The following is a 23816-nucleotide window of genomic DNA, read 5'->3' as shown; positions in this document are numbered from 1 at the left end:
AGGGAGAGGGAGAAGCAGACTCCCCACTGAGCAGGGATTCCCAATGCAGGACTCAATCCCAGGACCCTGAGATCATGACCTGAGTTGAAGACAGACTGAAGTACCCATGTGCCCCCCAAAATAGTTAAATATTAATTTTTTCATGGGAGAACATATAAGGGAGATGATAATGTAAGGCAGCAAGGTTGATAAAGTTAGAGTGAAGTGGATGTTGCTGGATATGAATGTAGACTACTGAGAATGAAGAAAAGGAAGAGTCTAAAATAAACCTTCTTACCTGGGAATTATGGGTAGAGGGTAGCCTAAAATGTGTAACCCAAATGAAATATTTATCGCACACTGTGTCTGGCAAATTTATTTTAGCACATTTCACATTTGTTATATCACTTATTAACATTATTGAGTCTGGAAGAAAGAACTTGGGAAGGGTAGCAGGGTTGGAAGGCAAAAAAATAAAAGGGGGATATTTATAATAAACCTGCAGCTCTGGTTAAGTCTCTTATTTGATTCATGAAGCTTTTTGTGGTTACTTCCAATCTCATTAATTTTCCTTTTGATTCCTGCCCTTATTCTCTCTGCCTAATATGTACAGTCTTGAATTGCTAGGTGGTTTTGTTGTTGTTGTTACGCGTCAGAACTCCTTGTGTACATTTTTAAGGCCTTTGAAAAGGGGACCTTATATTTAGGATGAATTTTTGGATTCTAGAATTGTGCTCTGTACATATTAGAATTTCAGTGAATATAAAGCTTTTGTTAAATTATTTTAGACTGAGTTTAGCATATTGCAGACACTTAGTAGCTGTTGCATGAATAAATGAGTAAAGCTACTATGGGAAATACCAAAGAAGAATATCTTACTTGTGGATAATCAAGATAATAAGTCCACGAAATAGTTAAATGTAAAAGTAGGATAGTTTGTTTTTATTTTTGGGCCAGAACTGAAGTAAGTTTTGAAAGAGTCATTCTGGATTCTGGGCTCGAGTTACTAGTGATCATGGGAATCGAGAGAGGGGTATTTTTCAAGGTAGAGAGGTCTCTTTATATTTAGGGTCAGGAGAATGAAGTGAAAGATTTAAAAAATGAAGAAAACGTCAAGATAATTAAGAGATACATTTTAGAAGTAGCAAGAAAGAACCAGCTTGGGTTGTGGCAAGGGGTGAGGAGGTATGGCATTATAGGATTCTATCTCTTCTCAAGGTGTTGGGGAAGAAGTTTGAGGAGGAGTATGGAAGGTAGATACGATATGGCAGTCATGCTTGACAGTTTTCCCTAATCTCAAAGTGAGAGACCTAGAGAGGGCTTCAGGTTTTAGATGGAGAAGACCCTGGGTTTAGTCAGATCTTACAAAAGAAGGATAGTTAGACTGATTGACAGTTTGATGGTATTTCGAGGTTAGTAGTGAGAACAGCATTGAAATTCAGGTCTCAAATGTAGACAGGTCCATGCTGGCCATGGAGCCCACTTTATAAAAAACTGAAAACTTTTTTTTAAGAGTACAGTTGTCTTCTTAAAACCAAAGGAGACTTAAGTTTTCTCAGACTTTTTTGCAGTTCATTCTTTTTAGCTGACTTATAACCATACCTGTCTATTCTTTATGGTTTAGAGTTACCTTCATCTTTTCTAAGCACCTTAGGCTGGATCTGTGTACTTTAGTGCGTGGTTATGTTATATATAGAGGAGTTTAATTTATTCCATTTATGGGTAATAAGCTTGTTCGTGCATTCTAAAAATGTAACTTCCTGTGTGCCTGACATTCACAATGTTTTGATTCTTGATACTTCCAGGTTTGAGGCTGGGCTTTCATATGTTAAAAGTGTGCCTTATCTTTGCGAATGCTAGTACAAATACTTCTTTCCAGGGACGCCTGGGTGGCTCAGTAGTTAATTATCTGCCTACCCCTTGGGTCATGATCCCAAGGGTCCTGGGATTGAGTCTCACATGAGGCTCCATGCTCGGCGGGGAGCCTGCTTCTCCATCTGCCTGCCGCTCGCCCGCTTGTGTGCTCTCTCTGACAAATAAATAAATCTTTAAAAAAAAAAAAAAAACACTTTCCATATATGTGGAAATAACTGAAAGGTTTAGATACACTTGTTAATCTTTTTCAGTGTTTATACATAAAGGCTCTTCGTTGGTTTGTGAATATCTGCTAAATGCAGAATTTATTTGTGAATTTGTCTTATACTCTACTTGGCACTTTTGCTAAAAATAATTTCTCTGTTTCCTACTGCTGCATGTTACATTTTCATGGTTTCTTTGCAATTTAGAAACTGATGGAAATATTGGAACTACTTTTGGTGCCCCTGCAAAATGGGACAGAGCAATTCAGCAGCTGCTTATTACATAGTCTGTAATCATCTCTTCTGTCTCAAACCGAACCCAAATTTTGTATTTCAGTACATATCACTTCAGAGGTGGCAACATATTTGTATTCCAAAGCCTTGTTGGTGGTGATTTTACCATTTTATTTTATGTTCCAAGTAATGATAACAAAAGAAGCCATGGGAAGGTTCGCTAGTATTATTCTATAACTTGATAGAATTATTAGCCCAATAATCATTTACGTCTTGTTCTTGTGCCAAGGTTCTTCTTGATTTGTGATTCTTAAAATGTTTACACTTCAGGAAGTTATGAGAGCTTCCAGTTCCTTATTTTGTCAACCTGAAATCCCTGCCTTATGTTCCATTTTCTTCATGAACCCTTTCTACACAGCTGTCTTCCAACTTTACACTGTGAATCTGTAAGATGTTTATAATGTTTTGCACTATTTCTTTAGTTTGTGTTTTGAAAAATGTAGCCACTTGTACATGGTACTTCCTGGATTGTTTTTAAGGAATTATTTATTTATTTTAGCTTCTATTTATTGAACAGAGATTTGTTTCTCACAGCTCTGGAGGCTGGGAGTCTAGGGTCAGGGTACCAGCATGGTAAGGTGAGGGCCTTCCTCTAGTTGCAGACTTCATATGTCCTTACATGGTGGGAAGGTTGAGGATGTTTAATGTGGTTCATAGCCTATTGAGTTGAAAGGTTTTTTAATTTTAAGATTCTTGTGTTTTCATTTCAAGGAGAGATGGAAAATGTAGTATGAAAGAGCGGATGACTAAGTATGATCAATTGTGATGAGAATTGGCACTACTGTTAGTGATGTAAGAACCTTCGTGCGTTTCTATTTTTTCTTTTCTTTTTTTAGGACATGTATCTCTCTTCTTATCTGTGAAAACAGAGAACTGAAGATAGGATAACATTTTTGTAGTTTTTATTTGTTGTGTCATTAGTATCCTGCCTTGTGCATAACAGTGGCCCAGAACCATATCCAGTTCTATAAACATCTTTACTTGGTGATGATTTGATGTATAGGCCAGGAATGTACAGGTTAAGCTAAGATACTGTCAGAGTGTTGAGTTTAAATTTTCATCGTTTGTCTTACCTTTGTTCTAACGTGTTTGTTTACCTTTTAGAATTTTGTGTTGCTTCATATTTTATAAATGGCAGCAAAGCCTACTGTGAAGTCTGAATACCCTTTATTCCCTCCAATATTTGACTGATTTTTCAGATTTAAACCTCCTTTTGTGCTTTTAACTTCAGCATCAGTTTCCTTAAATGTGGGGGCGAAATTGATCTTACTTTGTCCTGACTTCTACTTTATTCTTTAGTCTTAAAAATCTTTTCCCATGATATCTTCAGTCTTCTTTTCCAGATATCTCTTAGTTTATATACTCTTGACTCTTACTACTCTTAGTTTATCTCTTAGTTTATATACTCTTGACTCTTACTACTCTATTGCCTGTTAATGAACTCTTCCAGCATACTATTGCACAGACACACACACACACACACACACACACACTATTATTTTGGAAGCATTTATATGTAGGTTTAGCAAAGAATTAAACATGCAGTGGCTTTGTCATAATGGACTTTTTATTTATTTCTAAAATTGGCTTTTTTGTTTTAACAGATAAGTGTAAAGCAGGAAATTACTTTTACTGATGTATCTGAGCAACTGATGAGAGACAAAAAACAAATCAGAGAGCCAGTAGACTTACAGAAAAAGAAGAAACGGAAACAACGTTCTCCTGCAAAAGTAAGAATATATTAAGGTGGTGGTCCCTAACCTCCTAATCCCAAACTTTTGGTTAATCTTATGGGCAGGAACCTGGCTGGACCATAAGGCAAACATTAAACATCCCATGTGGCATAGTGAAGTTGGAATGCTGTATCAGAATCTCCAGGAGGATGGGATACATGTCTGCATGGAGGTGGTGGGCCATTGATTTTAATTTTTCTACTTTTTTTTTTACCATCTCTTTTTTCTAAAAACAAACTTTTCTTTTTCCATGTGTCTCTTTTCTGCCCTTGCTTCTCATTCATATTAGTTTTACTTATTTTAATATTACGATTTCAAGAAAATTCAGCACCAGTTATTCGTCAGGGAAAGGTTGTTGGATACCTATGCTAGAATGTAAGCTCCATGAGGGCAGGATTATGTTATTCACAGTTATATCCCAAGAGCCTGGAATGGTAGGCATAATTGGCCCTTAATAAATACTTGATGGGTGAATGAAGAGATCAGTAAATAAGTGACTTAGTAAATACTAGTAGTAATTGCCTGCTTTTTTCCTCTTTGGTATAGTAATAGTTGACTGTAGGTAGCATTTTGGTATTCCTAAGACATCTCTGAATTCTGAGTGGTAGGTTTACATACTTATAGTTATTTTTCATCTTTGTTTTCCCTCATATAGTGAAGAAGAATTTTTTTTTTTAGTCATAATATAACATGACCTTTTAATTTTGATGGCTCCTTATGTTTGCATTTGTGATTTAGATCATCATTATTTATATAATTTGTTTATTTTTGGACTCAGTGATGGGCTGGAGCCAGCTTGAATTGGCTTGCCAGAGCTTGCCAAGTTTATAGGAATTTTGCAAGCCAGTGCTAAAATCATTAGTAACTTAAAACTAGCCATAGTGAGAATATTTACACCTTGAATATCAACAAACACTTCCCACCACCTTACTCCTTACTCTGTTGGTAAACATTAACAACATATCATAGCTTTTGGGATATATATGTATACCTACTATAGAAAAATTTGAAAAATATAGAGACTATAATAACCCGTAGTCACATTGCCAGAGATAGCTAACATAATTTTCTGCCATATTCCCTTTTTGTATTCAAATTTGTGTACATAAATTGATTGATTAAATGTCCTAAATTTTTAACAGTGTGTAAGCAATTTTTACATTCAAAGTTATTAATGGCTTTTTAAAGATTTTTAGGTTTTACCAGCTGCATAATATTTTATGATGTATCACATTATATTTGGTGATGGCTATGTTGTTGGAAGTTATGTTATCTTTGCCTTCATTTTAAATCATGCTGCACTTAAATTGTGTGTAGAATCAGTCATCAGTCAGAGGGCATGAATTGTTCAAAAGTGTTGATGAAGTAGCTCCTTCCAGAAATGTTGTACCAGTTACATTGTTACTTTGTAGTGGACCTGAGATGTGGCCTGTCTGTACTTTCAAGTGTGAGACTTCGTTTTTTGTAGCTTAAGATGGATATTTCATTATAGTTTAAATTCTAATTTCTTTAGTTAATAGCCATACTAAACTTTTTTTTCTCCCATAATTATTGGCATTTTATATTTCATGGTTTGTGAAAACCCTCCCTTCCTTTCTCCTTCCCTTTGTTTTCTTGGGGTTAATTTTTTTTCTCAGTGACTTATCTTACTTTTTTGTTGTTGTTTTACATTGTTGAGTAAATCAAGTTTTTAGCATACAGAGCAATACACGGTTTTGAGTAAAAATTAATTTATAATATTGTAATAGTGATTGTTACTTTGGGTTCACTGCTAATCTATGGGGAATAAAGTCTTTGAAAAAAAATACTGTATGTTCTACATTTTCCATGATATTTTATTGCCATTTTTTTTTCTGGTACTATTCTTGAATATAATATATCCTAAAATTCTGACTAAAACTTAGATTATCTTCTAGTAGGGAGTTACGTGAAGTATTTATTTGGTGCTATGTTCTAGGTGTTTCTAAGTGCATATCAGTTTTTTAGGGGTTTAAAGCTATTTTGCTTGTCTAATTTGTAGATAAACTCATAATGTTTATGAGTTAATTCTAATGCTTAGAATATTTTTAAGGGTATTATGTAAATTTATATCTATAATTGCTAGATGAAAGATTTGGCGTATTTTAAGTATATTATGTAAGAATGTTTTGGGAAGGTCTTTTTAGGGAATTCCTAGGAGAGTGAAATAACTAGAAATAATATATGGAAGATGAGGGGTTGAGAATAACAAAAACAATTATTTTTAAGCTGCTCTGACACATTAAATGTAACAGAGAATGGTTGTGACTGTTCTAATACTGGTCTGCAGTGTCCAGATGAATGGTTTTGGTGTCTGGCGTATTAGAATTTGAGGCAGAACCACTGAGTTAATTTACATTTTCTCAAGTATTTTTAAAAAAATTTTACACTTCATATTTTTCATTAAAGTAACTAGTTCTGTCTTTTTAGAATAAGAGAAAGAAAAGCTTATCTCATTTATAAATCAATGTGTCGCTTGTTTTAAATTCCTTAAAAACAGGTCTAGGTTTCATAAAGAATTATAATTTAGTATGTTTAGAGGACTCTACTCTCTCCCCAAATCTTTCCCAGACCTTGAATTTTTCCATTATGAATATTTTAGGTGTGTGCAACCATTGTGTAATGTTAGATTGGGGATCTGTACAGAAAATATAACTAACATGATAGACTTGTAGTTAAAATATTAGAGCTTACACATCCATATATACATCCATGTGACTCTTTTCAAGAGCAGTGAGCAATACAGTGAGAAGTACTGTATTGTTATGTCATCATTAGTGGCCATGGATTTTAAGCAATAATTGCTTCTAAGCCTTTATTGTATGGCAGAAGTAGATTTGAAACTTGAAAATTGCCAAAATACATTTGGCAACGTATCTGAAGAAGAGGATAGTCAAGCTAGGGAGTGTTAGCTAGGTCAAGGTATTTGGTGCTGTCATGGATTAAGCTGTTTTATGAAAGTAAATTTTTCTATATAATAAAATCTTTTTTTTAATGTCATTTAATTAATTTTAACAATTTTGTTGGAAATCTTTAATGTGTTGTGTTCTTTTTAATATAGTGCATTTGAATGATAATGTGTAGTCTAATGTCTGTGTTGATGATGTAAACATTTTTTTAAAAAATTGTATGTATTATAATGAAGCCCTTGGAAGGACTGAGATATTAGGGCTTTCCCCGCATCTTACCCCTGAAAACTCCTGACTGGTAGACTTTAAATGGGATTTTTTTGATGCTTATAATTGCTTCATTGTCTCATCCTTAATGACATGCTATTCTTTTTTATATTGCTATACTTAGTTCCATTGCCCCTTTGAATCTCGTTTTATTGTGAATGAGCACTGTGGATAACTAAAGTTATCAGAAATGTGTGAAAAGTTTTAGTAAACATAATTCATTCTCCGTGCATTCATGTCAGTGCATCTCCTCCTGGCTCTTACTAGAGTCACCTATGGGGCTTTTCCAGTAATAAATATCCAGGCCCTATCCTTGGGGATTCTTATGGAGGGGATTTCTATTTATACTTTAAAAGAGTCCAGGGTGATTGTGATTTATGTTTATGCTTGAAAATCCAAAGTCTTAATACTAGAAACTTGTGGAATAAGAAGTAAGGAATGAGCTATTACCACTTTACTTAGATACTGACTTGTTAAGTGAATTAGGAAGTAACACAGAGGTTTCCGTGAGGATTATTGAGTCAACCTCAATGAACTCTGAGAATCGTTTTAAGAAAAATGCGTACAACAACATTAATCCAGTATTGTGTACATTGTATAGGTCTTTTTCAAATGTCTTAGTAACTGAATGATTAGGGCAGAGTACTTTTAAATCCTTACTTCTTATTCAGAAATATGTCTTTTTTTTTCATTCCCTTAGCAAACAGTTTGGGTGCCTCTGATGTGCCAGAATCTCTCATCAGGTGCTGAAGAAAGGGGCTGTGTTTTTTTGTTTTAACATTTGAGGTGGTCTGAGTAGAAACGGATTATTCAAAGTTGTGCTGAACTCAGGAAGGATAAGAGTATTCCACAGATCAAATAGATTGTAAATTATATAGAGAACCCTTTCTTAGCAATTTATCATACACCATTTGTTCCCAGAAAAGATTTGTGATTTGATATAAAAAAGGCCTTTAATTGAATTTTTCAATGAGGAAAGCTTAATTAAAGGGGACAAGAAATAGATAATGTGTCATACTTTCTCTTACATGTTGACTTCAAGCTGAAGAACTGATTATAAAATTGGGGATGGAAGTACAGAATAGTACTTAAGAGAAAAATGAAGAAGAACATTAGTAAAAGAATGTGTTAGTATTCTACTTTTCTCTTTTAAGAATTTTATTTATGGGGTGCCTGGGTGGCTCAGTGGGTTAAGCCTCTACCTTCAACTCGGTCATGATCCCGGGGTCCTGGGATGGAGCCACTCATCAGGTTCTCTGCTCAGCAGGGAGCCTGCTACCCTCTCTCTCTGCCTGCCTCTCTGCCTACTTGTGATCTCTGTCAAATACATAAATAGAATCTTTAAAAAAAAAAAAAAAAAAGAGCACTGCATCAGAAACAAGAAAATATAACTTATAAAAAAAAAAAGAATTTTGTTTGTCAGAGAGAGAATGCACCAGCCAAAGGGAGTAGCAGGCAGAGGGAGAGGGAGAAACAGGCTCCCTGCTGAGCAAAGACCTTGGGATCTTGACCTGAGCTGTCAGTATACACTTAAGCAACTGAGCCACCCAGGCATTTTATTTCTCTCTAATTTTCTCAGAGATGTGTTTTGAGTAAACAATTTTCTCACAAAACTGAACCCTAATTTAAAAAAATATTTTGATGTAAACCTTTCACATATTTTTTTGCCTAATATGTGGGAAACCTAGACAAAGGAGAACCTAGCCTAAAACTCAGTGTTACTATGCTGAGCATTATTATTGTACCATGCCTACAATATAGTGACTTTTGTGTTCTGGCACTGTCAAAAGCTTGTCATTTTAAAATGAAATTTGTAATACATAAAATCTAGTATGGAGAGAGAGTGAAAATTCTGAAGAATGAGAGTGACAATGTGAGGGTGGGATATTAGAAGTAGTTAGGAGGGTCAAGATAGTGTGCTGGTTATTGCTATGGATATGTGTTATTTTGTTGTATGTCTTTGGGATGGCACTATTCTTCTGTTTTTAATTGGATTTGAAGAATAAAGAGAATTTTAGAAGATCTCATTCTCCACCCCTCCCACCCCCGTTGCAGTAAACTGACTCACAAATGCAGGAGAAAGTTAAACTCTCTCCTTTACATTGTCTTTTGGGTTTTGGTGGTTTACAAGGTGATTTAGGTTGATTTAGGGATATATGATAAAACCTATAATCATTACCTCAAAGTATACTTTAATAATTTTAATAGTACATAACAGAATGGAGAAGATAATTTCTGTCTTTTAAGACAGCAAAACTTTTCCTCCCTGAAGGGTATTAGGTTGTTCAGTGGCAGTGACCCTTGAGGAGTGAAAAATCTCTAAATTTAATAGAACTTTGTTAGTGCCTGATGGAAATTGATGTATTATTTAAGATAACTATTATATATAGTAGCTACCTGGGAACAGATTTGGGTCAGATCAAAAAATATATCTAATGGACCGTGAGATTAAGAAAGCGGATTAATTGAGGCGTTCCATTTGGTTTTGAAATTTTTTTACTGAAAAATTCTGTTTTGAATTTATAAACTGATAAGAAAATCAAGTATATTAAGTATTATTTAGACTACTATTAACTTCTCCACTCTTGATAAAGCCCAATTTCTTGGTCTTTATAATATACCAAATTTCTCCGAAGAGTAGGGAGTGACAGGAAGCAAGATAAATCATGTGCAGGTAATATAGCAGGCATCTTAAGATTTAAACCTTGAAATTTAAAATCATCAGTTGTAATAGTGTTAATAAATTGAGGGGGAAAAGAAAAGCAAAAATATTTTACGGTACAAGTTATAGTAGCAAGTGAGACTGCTAATCTCTAAAGCAGACACATTTAATTGGTAAATCACATTCCACCAAAGGATCTTGAAAGGGTGTGAACAAGAACAGAAGCCATATCTATACCAAGGAAGAAAATTTTGCTTATGGTAATGTGCCATTTCTTTTCCACTAAGGGCCTTTGTTCTTTACATAGCCATGTCACTGTGGCACTAATAACTTCAAAAAATTGAAAGGTATCACTTCTGGCAAAAATTTTGAAAAAGAATAAAGTTGAGCCATAAGGATGTTTGGTATGAGTAGCAGACAGCCATGTTAGAAATTTATAGAGTCTCACTATGCTCCAGACACCATTTTGGGCACTGGGGTTATAGTGGTATAACTGGCAGAATCACGTGGGTATATTTAAAAGAGATTATAGATTGGAAGAGCCACTTGCTGTTCTGAGGCAAGATGGATTTTACTTAGTATCCTTTATACAAATATGTTTGCTATTCTGCCCCCTCCCCCCCAAAAAGAGAGAGAAATAGTAAAATGTCTAAGAATTTGATTTTTCTGTCTTTGATCTTATAAATGTGCTAGATTTTTCAGTCTTCTTATTCACAAGCCAGTGTTATGCTGTTTCATCCATAAAATCCACCTTCAGTTAAAGCCTGAATCCACAGTGAAAGGCAGCATTACCTTCAGTGCCTGAAAACAATGACCTAGAACTCCTTAACTCTTTATAAGAGGGCTTTGTACAGTCAGGGATCACATCCGTTTCCCATCAGTCAGTAACTTGGGCCGGATTCATTCCTCACAGAGACCCCCCCCTTGCAGTTGCTATGCCACGGAAAGCTGTTGAGTTGCCTTGTGTTTGGCACTGGGTCTTCTTATTTGTTATCAACATATGCGTGAAAAAAATACCTGGGGCTATCTTGTTTTTAGTTCTGTTTTATATAAAATTTTTAACATCTTTTTGTTACTTGTTTTATGATAGAAATATTTTGAATCTTCCTTGAAAAGATTTTGTGGTTTTTGTTTTGCTTTGCATAGTGTTAACTTGCATGTTATTTTGTGACTTGGAGGGGTCAAAACATTTAGAGGGACTGGCCAGAGATGAAACTTTCTATTCTCACTGACTCTCATCAGGAAGCTGTGACACCCACTTCCATTCTTGTGCCAAATGTTTCTCTTTATGACTCTGGTGCATAGACTTTGAAGCATTGTTGACCCGCATTGGCAGTTTGCCCAGAACCCAAATATCCTGTATAATTTGCATAATAATTACCATTGATTTACATACAGTACCGGCTGAGTTGTCTTCCAGAATTTAAAGTAAAAGAATGTTTTAAAAACTAAAAGCCTTTAAAAACTAAAGCCTTTTCCCCCTTACCTCTCCTGTTTTCTAGATTTGAGAAAGGGGGTTGTTGCTGTGTGTTTACGAGCCCTAATCAGTTTCACAGGCCCTTGTATTTCCCAAGATGTTTCCTAGATTTTTCTGCCCTGTATGGGACGCGGTTTCATAGCCCCTACACTGTATGCCCCTACCTCCAGTATTGTTTCCCTCTTACTTGCCATGCTCTAGTGATCTGATTTCCTACTGGCTTTCTTTGCTTCTTATCTTCACATCATCTTCTGCCATTTCATTTCTAATCTCCCCTATAATGAAAAAAAAAAAGATCATTTATTATTTTTACTCTGCCATGTGTCTAATGAGAGAGACAGTTTAATGTTGCATGAGGAACAAATGGTTGATAAGTTGGAATACATGAAGCCCAAAGATGAGCTGCTCTCTCTGGCACTGTCCAAACCAGGCCCATAATATTCTCAACCTCAGGAAGCCCAGGACGATATGATTTCTTTATCACCTGTCTTCCTTGCCTATATCCACTCTTGATTTATTTATCCAATAAATGTTTTTAGGAATATGCCCAACGATGGTTTAATAACCCTAGAATAAGTAACCTTAGAGATCCTAGAGTGAACCAGACTCCAAATTCTATGCCAGATGACTTAAAAACTTAGATTGCTTTTTCTCTTCAGCAAAAAGAAAGAAAGAAAATGTAATAGATAAGCATTTATGTGATTAAGAAGAGTATTTAAAATATATAAGTATATTTTAAAGTATAAACAATGTGGAGTCCCCCTCCCACTTTATCTCCCTTCTGCCCAGTTCCCCAGCCATCATAACTCACTGTATGTGTTCCATGTGTATCTTTCTTAAATAGTTTTTATGCATATACAAATAAATATGTATCTTGGTATGTACTTTCTTGTATACAAAAATTTGCAAAATTATGTACTGCATTTAAACCTTGCATTTTTTACTTAATAAATCCTTAGGCTTTTTCCATATAGGTCTATAGCTTTCTCGTTTTATTTTACAACTACATAATATTAAGTTGCATTCATTTTCCATGATTTAACCAGTCCTATACTGATTGATACTTAAGCCATGTCTGTCTAAAACATAAAACTTTCATCTTGCATATGTGAGAATTTGAAATTGAAAATAAAGTTATACTCACCCCAGCAGAGAACACCTAGGGACTCGGTTAGACGTCACCTTTGGAGAGGAGGGGATAGAGTGCTGAGATCTTACCAGCTTCCAAGGTTTTATCAGTGATTTTTACCATTCTGAGTCACCTTGTACTTTCCTACAGTTAATGATAACCTTATTCTTACAGCCCTTTCAAAATGAGGAAAAAACTTCTCATAATTTCTGGTGTTGATTGTTTGCATTAAAAGGCATTGCCTTTTTTGTAAGTTATATTATGTTTTTAAAACTTCATTTTTGCCTTTTTTTTTTAACTAGATCCTTACAATAAATGAGGATGGATCACTTGGTTTGAAAACCCCTAAATCTCATGTTTGTGAGCACTGCAATGCTGCCTTTAGAACGAACTATCACTTACAGAGACATGTCTTCATTCATACAGGTATTTCTTCAATTAAAATGGACTTGTGGCCAGTAAGGTTTTTGTTGTTGCTATTTTCACCTCGTGTGAATGTCATCTATTTCTAAGACTGTAGCTAACCTTGTATTTTATTTTATTTTTTTAACCTTGTATTTTAAATCAGAGATTTCCATAGGCCAGAATGTCAGAAGGAAACCAGGGAAGAACTTTAAATGAGAAAACAATGAGCAGGGATGTGTAAAATTAGTTAGTCTTACTTGGACACTTATCTGGCTTAATGTGTTCTTTTCAGCTAGAGAAACAGTTGAAGAATGTATTATTAAAAGCCTATCAACATTTATATTCCTCTGCAAGACATTCAGATAGAGTTTGAAATACAGATTTGTGAAATATGAGTTTCAAATATTAAAAAATGATAATAACATGACATTGCAGAGAGCAGACCTAAAGACTAATCACAGATCCTTGGGGAAACAGACTAGACACATAGGTTAAATTAAAGGGTGTGGGGTGGAGAAGATAGAGTGGTAGGGTAGGTTTAATGAAGTAGGAAATAGAGTGTCCCAGAAGTTAAAAAAAGAGTTCCAGGGAGGATATGATCAGCAATGCTACAATCTTCAGAAAGGATAGAGAGGGATAGAGAACTGAGAAGAAACCATTGAAATAAATAGCAAAGAGATCACAAGTAGTTTTTAAGAAAGCAGAATGTAAGGGTTAAAGCACAGGTGGGTTGTGGAGAATTGAGACATGAGGTTAACTACTCTTAAGAAGGTATGGTTGAAAAGGAAGGAGAGAAAGTAATAAGGTGGGAGTGTTTTTCAGGATTTCTGGAAAGATTGTTTGCATAAAGCAGACTTCAAGAATACTTAGAAGGAAAGTTTCCAGCAGAGAAGGGGGAATGATTGAAGAGGTCAGATTGGGGGGTGGTGGGGGGGAAGTCAGGGGGAAGATGTTTGAAAGTTCTGAAGGTTCTGGAGAAAATAATTGAAAGGGCATAAAGGGATAGTTAGCCATGGAGACCAAGGTGGGTGGATCTTCTTTCAGATAAAAGGAGAGAGGAGCTGTTTACGACACAGATAACCAAGAGTCCGATTTAGCTTTCTGATTTTTAAATCATTTTAAATTGTTTTCTTCCTTCTTTCCTTCCATCCTTCCTTCCCCCCTTCCTTCCTTCCTTCCTTCTTTCTTTCTTTTGGATATAGAGGGATTTGATCTCATCTTTGTGTGATTGTGAGAATGTGCATTTTATAATTGTGGGGGGAAATTGAGGAAATAAAATTCTTTTAGATTAATGAACAGTATAAGACTATACTTTCAGGGATCATTTCTATAGTTTGTTACTAGATTAATGAACAGTATAAATATATTGTGTAGATAATTTGGAATTTTCCAGAATTTGGGCTTCTAAGATTTATCTTTCCTCAGAAATAGTAACTATAAACTGTGTTTTATCCAGTAACTAATTTGTGGATGTGAAATTATTTTAAGGCGAAAAACCATTTCAATGTAGTCAATGTGACATGCGTTTCATACAGAAGTACCTGCTACAGAGACATGAGAAGATTCATACTGGTGAGTGTTGCCCCCTTCTTAGGGTTGTTAAAATTATCATTCCAAATATAGGGAAGAATTTTTAACAAGTAGCAGGAACTTGTTGCCACTGTTAATCAGTTTTGTTTCTTAAAAGTATGTATCAAAGCTCATATTTTTCTTTGAATAAATCAGTCTTCTTAACTGTTAAGACTTGGCTTTAATGTCCAAGCCCAATAAATTACTTTGAAATAGAGTTTCATAACAACTTAAAATGTATTTGAAATGGCAAAAGGAGATTTTTGTGAAATAGCTGTTTCCTAAGATGTTTAACAAGTTTAGGGTTAGGTAAAATGATCATTCTTACTCATTAGTCTAGGGAGGAAGCAAAGTGCTGCCTGAGCCCTAAGATATTGATACCATTCTTCTTTCCCTTACTGTTTCATGTATATAGCTTACTATATTAAGAGAATTGTAATCCTGATAAATTGGAGACTTCCAGTTTTTCAGTTAAGTTGTTAATGATTTAGAAACAAGTATTTCGGAAGATCGCTTTAAAGGAACCCATACCTTAAAAAGTTAAGTCTCTTTTTAGAGCAAACATTTACTTGCTTTTATTTTATTTTGTTTTTTGACAAGTGTAAAACCAAGTGTTATATGTAACCTTGATTTAGTAGACTTTGGTATCTGTAAGCATGGTGAAGAGTGTTTCTTTAGAACTTATTTCTAGTCTTTTGCCTTTTGTGATGGAATAAAAACAGAGTTGATGTATTTGTATCACTTTGATTCTTACATTTAAGTAGAATTGAGAATGGTGGTGATACTGAAAATATTAAAGTTCTTCCTATTTTTCTGTATTAAGTACCAAAGCAGGAACCTGCCCAGATGTGTTCTCATAGTACCTGCAGTACATGTGAAAGGGGATCCTAGACAGTTTGCCGTATAAAAGAAGCAACTGCTGCCTAGTAATATGCCTTTCTTTGCATCTCCCAAAGAAGCATGTATGTGGCTGGTCTCCTTAAATACAACTTCAACTGTGAAGCACATCTGTGTGCTCTAAGTTGTACTTTTCAAAGATTGTTATGCACAACAGCCATTTCAGTTTTTTAAGTAATCATGTATCATCACTTCCAGATGGAAGGGAGTGTAATAGGCACTTTAGGAGAGAGAACAACTTTATTGATTTTAGGAGACCTCCAGCTAAATTTATATTTCTATACAGTAATAAAACTTGATCAGATAATGATTAAGTGGTTAAAATTTTTTGTATGTTTTTAATACCTATTAGATTTTGATGATTTACTTATTAAAATATTACTGAGCCTTCAGCATTTTTCAGGTGTCAGAAATACAGAGATAAAAAAGAAGTTTCCTTGGAATTTATATTCTTTTTTTTTTTTTTTTTTTTTTAAAGATTTTATTTATTTATTTGACAGAGAGAAATCACAAGTAGATGGAGAGGCAGGCAGGCAGAGAGAGAGGGAAGCAGGCTCCCTGCTGAGCAGAGAGCCCGATGCGGGCCTCGATCCCAGGACCCTGAGATCATGACCTGAGCCGAAGGCAGCGGCTTAACCCACTGAGCCACCCAGGCGCCCTGGAATTTATATTCTAATGGGAGAGACGTACATAGAAACAAGCACAGCCTGATAAATGTTGTAGAGTTTTACAGAACATGCTCTTGTGCCCTTGAGCAAGAGCCAGCTGTGTTAGCTGTTGAAGGTTACATAGAGAGGCTCAGTTTTGCTACACTGCTCATACCACCTCAGTGCCCCATGTGGAACTGATATAAAGGAAATTGATTATCCTTCATTTTCTTGGTTCCTTCTGTGGACTCTTTGTGAAGACGGTAGTGTATTTTTGTCTTGTAACCAAGGGGCGTATGTATTTAGAACTGAATATATGTTCTTCAAAGTTTATTACTCTGTCCCTTACTGTCCTTCCACATTTTAAATGGCTTTCATTTTTGGAGGGGTTGGTAGTGTTCTAATGTTTACCCATGTTAAGGCTTTCTCTCTGTAGGTTCTTAGTTTAGAAGAATGCATCACAATAGTTAGGGCTGTAAAAGAGACTTTGCATATGTTTATCCATTTTTAAATTGTCAAGAAGGTAATGAGTCACTTATGAACCAATCCTCAAAGGTCCTATCTGTGAGAACTGCTAGTTCTTACAGGCCCCACTTTCCTTACAACCTCCCTCATTGTAATGACAGTATAATAAGACTGTCTCCTCCAGTCTCCCCAACCCTTAAGCCTGTACTCTCCTCCATTTGCAACGTGATTAAAAATCATTACCTGCTTGGCTACTTTTGCCACCAATCAAGAAATCTGTGACTTAAAAACCAAGAACATAGTCTGATTTGGTTTTCAAATAGAAAATTTTAAAACTCAGCCCGGACAAGGTTACCACTTAATTATGTTTCCAAGATTTGACTTAGCCTATAAAATGTCACTTTAAGGGAGAGTACTTTTTCATTCAGAGGCTGATCCCTGAAATTCTGGTTAAAGCTTTATTTCTTTAACCTAAGGCACTGAAAATGGCAGATATTCTTGGGACTGATGTTTTTGGCAATTATGGGAAATTTTATCTTTTTGTGAATGTATTATAGATCTCTTATGTATGGTATGTTTGGATATGGGAGAGAAGGTGAAGACTTGAACCCAAGGTTAAAGATAAAAATTTAATTGATCATTTTGTTTAGGGTCAGGTACATACCAAGGTTAAACAAACACTCATTGTCAGTGGCAGATTTATGATGTGATCAGGTGTTTTTATTTTATCTAAGGTGCCTCTTCCTTTGCATATTCAAATACATGTATAGGCTACATGTTAAAATGACATACACCCGGTTGTGTTCTTTTCTAGTCACTTTGTCACCATTTTACTCTAAGAAAGTACCAGTCTTATTGCCATGGGAGAGAAGGTTTGGGTTTGAGAAGTAAAGAAATACAATTTTCAGTATTTTATTATAATTTTTTATTAGTTCTCTAAATTCCTGTAAATAGTAAACCACAGAATACCTCTCTTGATATTCTGTTTTAGCAAATTATGATTGTATTTTACAGTGTGGCAGTTTTCACAATTTTTTATTTTAGTAGTAAAAATGTTATGAATCATTTTTGTATACAGGTACGATTTTATAGAAGGATCTTGCTCCCCAAAATAAAAAGTATTTTGAAAATAAACCAAATCATTCAGAGTTAATCCATATTCATTGGTTTCTGCCCCCAGCCCCCCCACCTTTTTTAAAGGCTACTAAAGCCTTAAGAACTATCTTAAGAGCTTTTTTGTTGTTTGTTTTGGTTTAGTTTTTAAACATTTTTTATTTATTTGTTTGACAGACAGAGATCACAATTAGGCAGAGAGGCAGGCAGAGAGAGAGGGAGGGAGAGAGGAAGAGAAGCAGGTTCCCTGCTGAGCAAAGAGCCTGATGGCTCTGCCATCCCAGGACTCCGGGATCATGGCCTAGGCCAAAGGCAGAGGCATTAACCCACTGAGCCACCCAGGTGCCCCTCTTAAGAACTATCTTAATGCATACAATTGTGTATATACAAATAAAAGAAGAAACACTGGAAAACCTATTGCCCAAGTTAGCACTCACCCTGGAAAACATGTTGATCTTCTTTTCCTCTTGACTGTGACTGTTATTCACAACCATGTTAAAAAAAGCTGAACAGTAGCTTTTTTTTTTTTTTTTTTTTAAACCAGTTGGGCTAGTGGGGTGGAGTTAAGAATGTTGATTCACCCGTGACTAAGTTAGCTCAATACTGTATTTCCTTCGTTATAGTTCAGTTATGAATAAAATGTAACAGTTTTCCTCTCATTATTTGAATCTGTAGTTTATGAACTTTAATAGAGAGGTCTTTCTGAAAGAAAATGTTCCAGACCTAGTTAGAGTGTATCTTATTTATGGAGATGAAGGGACTGAATACCGTTCCTGCTGCTGAGCATGTTGCCTGCACCAGGAGCTGCTGGCATTCTGACTGCTGAGGCTGGCTAGCGCTGGCATGGCCAGACCTTGCCAGGAAAGATTAACCAGGGAACTACAGATTGCTGTGACGGACATTCTCTGGTTTAACAAAGCATTCAGGAACCACATTTTTTTTTCCTCTGCCAATCTGTTGGTAATTCACGTGAAATGATTTGATTACATATAAAATACATATAAAAGGCCAACACTGTTTAACAAAGTATCTCAGTAAAGATGTAGAAAAAATCATACACCCTCACCTATACATGTAAACACAAACACACACACACATAACTGTATTTCCTTCGTTATAGTTCAGTTATGCATTAGTGCTGAAATACGGAGAACCAGAGGGTATAAGGAAAGTTGCTTGGTTTTCAGTTGTGTATATATTTTGTGTACTTGAGTAGTACCCCTTCTTCTGAAATCCATATGAAAGTTTTTTGGTAGTTCTTAGTGTCTGTAGTTAAAAAAAAAGTTTATCAATTTTTTTTAAAGATTTTATTTATTTATTTGACAGACAGTGAGCACAAGCAGGGGGAGTGGGAGAGAAAGAAGCAGACTCCCCGCTGAGCATAGGGTCTGACATGGGCCTCCATCCCAGGACCCTGGAATCATGACCTGAGCTGAAGGCAGGTGCTTGACTGACTGAGCCACCCAGGCACCCCTGCCGTTTGTTTTGACAAGTCTCTAGTTTAACAAATTGGGAATTTCTTGAAGTGGATTCATTCTTACATATGTATCATTGTTGAATGAAGAACATGTGAGTGACATGACTCACAATTGGACACATTCTGTACAATAGTACAGACAACCTGCACTTTAGGTGTCCAGTTGGAATAGACCAGTGAGGATTCAGATTGGTGGCCTCATGGAAGACGTAGAACTTAAATTGTCCTGTGAGGTTCGGTTTAGACTTTGTTGTCCCTGTGTTACATGGCGGTTAAGTGTCACCATGGAAGTATAGGTGGTAGAACAGAAGCACGATGAAGCGAGGACCAGGAGAAAAATTGGGGGTATACTGAAGTTGCGAATGTTTGGGCAAGTGTAGGTAAGCAGGTATGCAGCTGATGAATTCAGCAACCCAGAGAGAGTAGCTAGTTAAAAATCTTACAGGTATCAGGACCATTGCAGATGCTGGATAACAGAATAACAAGTAGTGTGTCACATATGCGAAGTTAAAAGCACCAGAAGGAGACAGATACTTTGAAGTTAGTTAAAAAAGCTAAAAATTCCTAAGAATTCAGTTTCATCAACGTAATGATACTGTCAAATTTGAGTACCTTTTTGGTGCCAACCACTGAATTAAACACAGTATATAAGTCATCTCACGTTATCCTTACAGTAATCCTGTGAGGAGAGGGGATTGTTACTTCTTCTTCTTCTTTTTTTTTTTTTTTTAACAGATAAGGAAACTAAAGGTCAAAATGATTAAGTACTTGCCCCAATGTGTGCATCTGGTTAATGACACAGTCCAGGTCTTCGAAGATCTCATGCCCTAACCAATATGCTATTGAAAGGGTAGATCAGCACCAAGAAAATTTAGAGTCAAAAAAACTTTTTGTTTGTTTGTTTGTTTTAAGAGAGGGAGAAAGAGGGTGGAAGAGAGGGGCAGAGGCAGAGACAGAATCTTAAGCAGGCTTCATGCCCAACCTGTGTCCCAATTGCAAGGCTTGATCTCAGGACCATAAGGTCAGGAGTTGGGTGATTGACTGAGCTACCCAAGCACCCCAAAACTGTTGGTTTCAAACATGGAGGTTTTATTTTGTTCATGGAAGAGCAGAACTTCTCCTGGTCTTGGGCTTAGAGCTTGCAGGTTGCCTGGATATGCCTTGCTTGGGTTGCAAGGGTATGCCTTGCTTGGGTATGCCTGCCTGAAATGAAGTCTGTGGTTGTAGGGGTACAGAGCAGATTTCACCTGATAAGGAGTAAACAGAGCCAAGATGGACAATGTGTAAATGACGATTCTGAGTAGAGCAGAAAAGGCGGGGATGGGGAGTGTCAAGTGGAGATGAGAAGATAAGACTAGAAACCTTGATTTTAGAATCATATTGTTGGATTTTGATGCCAAGTTAAGACGTGCCATTTATTTATAATCCAGTAAGCATTATAAAATATCAGGGCACATAAATGCCATATTGGAAGAATATTATTGGTTTGTGAAGAAAACTGGAAGTTCGATGAATGTGTTTCCTTTTTGTTAACAATAATTAATATGAAGAATAATTCAGAAAATAGCAAGATTATTAATCAAGTTTACTTTCGGATATTAATAAAAGTTTTTTAAACAAAGCAACACCGTTAAGCTTCAAGAAATGTAATATTGGGGGCGCCTGGGTGGCTCAGTGGGTTAAACCTCTGCCCTCGGCTCAGGTCATGATCTCAGGGTCCTGGGATCAAGCCCCGCATTGGGCTCTCTGCTCAGCAGGGAGCCTGCTTCCTCCTCTCTCTCTGCCTGCCTCTCTGCCTACCTGTGACCTTTGTCTGTCAAATAAATAAATAAAATCTTAAAAAAAAAAAAATATTGCTTCAGTTTTGACCAGTTTGTGAGAAGTAGGCAAAACTTGGAAACCACTGAGTATTAGAGTAAAACAAAGTTAATGTTTTTTGGACTTTAGATCCTCTTCATTTTTGAATGGTATAGGATGCACTAATTTTCAGGAAAAGAGCCGAAAAGGGACTCCCCGCATTTGAGTAAACACATAGAATTTCCTGAATTTTTTAAAGTTACTTCTGGGAGCAGTTTCTCAGTTTTGTTTGTTTGTTTTTAAATCATTTTCAGTTAGTTTAGAAGATGTTGTTTGTCTAGAACAAGGCAAGTTACTTTTTCACTTGTTAGTTTGTCTTCCTTTAATGTGAGTTTTTCCCTCACCGCTTGTACCCCCAATTATTTCACACTTGACAGAAGATAAAGCATTAAGACAGTTGAATCTAGATCTGATGCTTTGGGGTTTTCTCCAAGTTCTTTTGGAAAAATACCCAATTACTTCCTTGAATTCAAGCATGTGGAGATGCTCCAATATTTGAAGCTGTCTTTTTGACAACTACTGCTTATTATTCCAGAACCCAGTTGAGTGGATGGCCAACACTTATGCCTTTCACATCTTTAATTAATTTAGTTTTCAGATATCTGGACTGGCTGACTAAATTTTTTTGTTGTTAATAAGTTTTTCATTTGACAGACTTCGAATGACACATAGTTTCAGAATTCATGTATTTATTTGGGCCTTTGGTGGAAGAGTGACTGACAAAATGTACTGTCTGGGACACAGGATGAAGAAATAGGATTTAGAATATTTAAGGCAATCTAAATTTACTTATCAAGGTCATTCATTCTTATTTTTCTGAATACTTTGAAGATCCTTAGTTGTTATCTCTGAAGAGTTTCTGTTCTTCAAAAGTTCTTAAATGTAATCATTTTCAATTTTGATTTGAATTTTATGGAAGTGTTTTGACGTTCTTTGAAAGCAGCCACAATAATAGTAACTGCTTCTACATATTTATAACTTTACTCTTCTGTAGATCTTTTGGAGAGTCTAACTTCATGATACTGTTAAGCAACTATGATAGGATTGACATCCTAATGTAGTTATTTCTCTCCAGCTTCATCTCCTGTGCTGCTTTTATGCTGTTTGTACTACTGATTATTGATGGAAGTACTTCCATCACTTTATTTCTTATAGGACTTGCTATTGTCTCTTCCTCACAGCTGTGTAAAGAAGTTGATAGACAAATTAACTAGAAGTTTATTGATCCCCCTCCCCCATCTATTTTCATCTGTCTGTAATCTTTTTTTTTCTTCTGTAAATTCTTTACAGGACTTAGCTGATTCTTCCTTACCTACATTTCATTATCTGTTTTGATTTTGACTTTCTAAGGGCACATAAAGAATAATTGCTAAGCAAAAATTTTCAGTGCACATTTTAATTATTCTAGAAAATATATTCAGTTAACTCTTAATTGCCTTGGGGAATTAACTTGATTATAGTTTTTTTAAAAAGATTTTATTTATTTATTAGAGAGAGAGAGAGAGAGAGCGAGCACGAGACAGGGGGAGGGTCAGAGAGAGAAGCAGACTCCTCGTCAAGCAGAGCAGGGAGCCCGATGCAGGACTTGATCCCAGGACTCCAGGATCATGACCTGAGCCAAAGGCAGTTGCCCAACCAACTGAGCCACCCAGGCACTCTAGATTTTTTTCTTAAAAGATTTTATTTATTTGAGAGAGAGGGTGTGAGCAAGTAGGTGGGGAGATGGATAGAAGGAGAAGGAGAAAGCAGACTCTGCTATGAGCAGGGAGCCCGATGTGGGGTTCAGTCCCAGGACCTTGGGATCATGACCTGAGCTGAGAGCAGACGCTTAATGGACTGAGCCACTCAGGTGCCCCAGATTAATTACTTAAAATTTAAAAAGACAAATACAGTTGTGAAAAAATAAAATGAATACCAGCACAAAAAGAGCAGTTCATATTGCTTTTGTTTGAAGCTACATAGTATTCTATATATAGGCCTATTACACTTATATAATGGAAGAACTGTCTTCATCCTTAAAATTCAGTTAGGTATGTTCTTGTCTACCTCGCCTTTTAGTTCTATATCATTGGATAGAGGGGGAGGGGCATGGAGTCTGATTAGTGTTGACTCTGGAGTTTTGAGGTCTAACTTTTATCTCTGCAGAAAAATCTGCCTGTTTAGATGTTTTATTTTTCTAATGTCAGATTTGGGAGGAAATGGAGGATGGGCTCATGGGAGCCTGGAACTGAAAGGTATTAATTTAAAATGTTAGGATTCAGTGAAAACTACAGAGGTTTTCCTTATGCAGAAGGCATGGGCATAAAAAATTAGGGATTAGGCAGGAGACATTTGGGGGGCTTTTATTAAGGAGATGAGATGTTAAGCAGGGATGGAGAAGAGAATGATTGTTACAGGAAGTGGGGGTAGAAGTTACCTACTAAAAACATTTTTTGATGTTCTGCTTAAATATTGAGACTTCTAGATTATTATTTAGAAGGAGAATTTGCTCAACGGCTAACTGGTGTTATATAGGTTTTTTATGATATTAAGAGTAATATCTTAATATCTTATTAAGAGTACTCTTTTTTTTTTTTTTTTTTTTAAAGATTTTATTTATTTATTTGACAGAGAGAAATCACAAGTAGGCAGAGAGGCAGGCAGAGAGAGAGAGAGGAGGAAGCAGGCTCCCCGCTGAGCAGAGAGCCCGATGCGGGACTCGATCCCAGGACCTTGAGATCATGACCTGAGCCGAAGGCAGCGGCTTAACCACTGAGCCACCCAGGCGCCCAAGAGTACTCTTATTAAGAGTAAGATTGTAGCCAAGAAATAGACAATGGTAACAGACTATTTTAGCAGAA

At 36.0% G+C, this 23816-nt stretch overlaps 1 protein-coding gene and 1 pseudogene across 6 annotated transcripts in view; both read left to right on the top strand.

The window, feature by feature from the left end:
* The window catches only part of ZNF148 (zinc finger protein 148), a 120622-nt gene that overhangs the window by 73264 nt on the left and 23542 nt on the right, over positions 1-23816 (top strand). For all 6 annotated transcript variants that reach the window (XM_059391128.1, XM_059391124.1, XM_059391127.1 and 3 more), the window contains 3 exons: positions 3956-4081; positions 12849-12972; positions 14440-14523. In XM_059391128.1, coding sequence (XP_059247111.1) covers positions 3956-4081; positions 12849-12972; positions 14440-14523 — 334 coding nt within the window. The remainder of the gene's footprint in view (positions 1-3955; positions 4082-12848; positions 12973-14439; positions 14524-23816) is intronic.
* Positions 14254-14326, top strand: LOC132012596 (small nucleolar RNA U3; annotated as a pseudogene).

Source organism: Mustela nigripes, chromosome 2 (genome assembly GCF_022355385.1).
Source record: "Mustela nigripes isolate SB6536 chromosome 2, MUSNIG.SB6536, whole genome shotgun sequence".
Classification (NCBI taxonomy): Eukaryota; Metazoa; Chordata; class Mammalia; order Carnivora; family Mustelidae; genus Mustela; species Mustela nigripes.
This window is presented reverse-complemented; position numbering and strand designations above follow the sequence as displayed.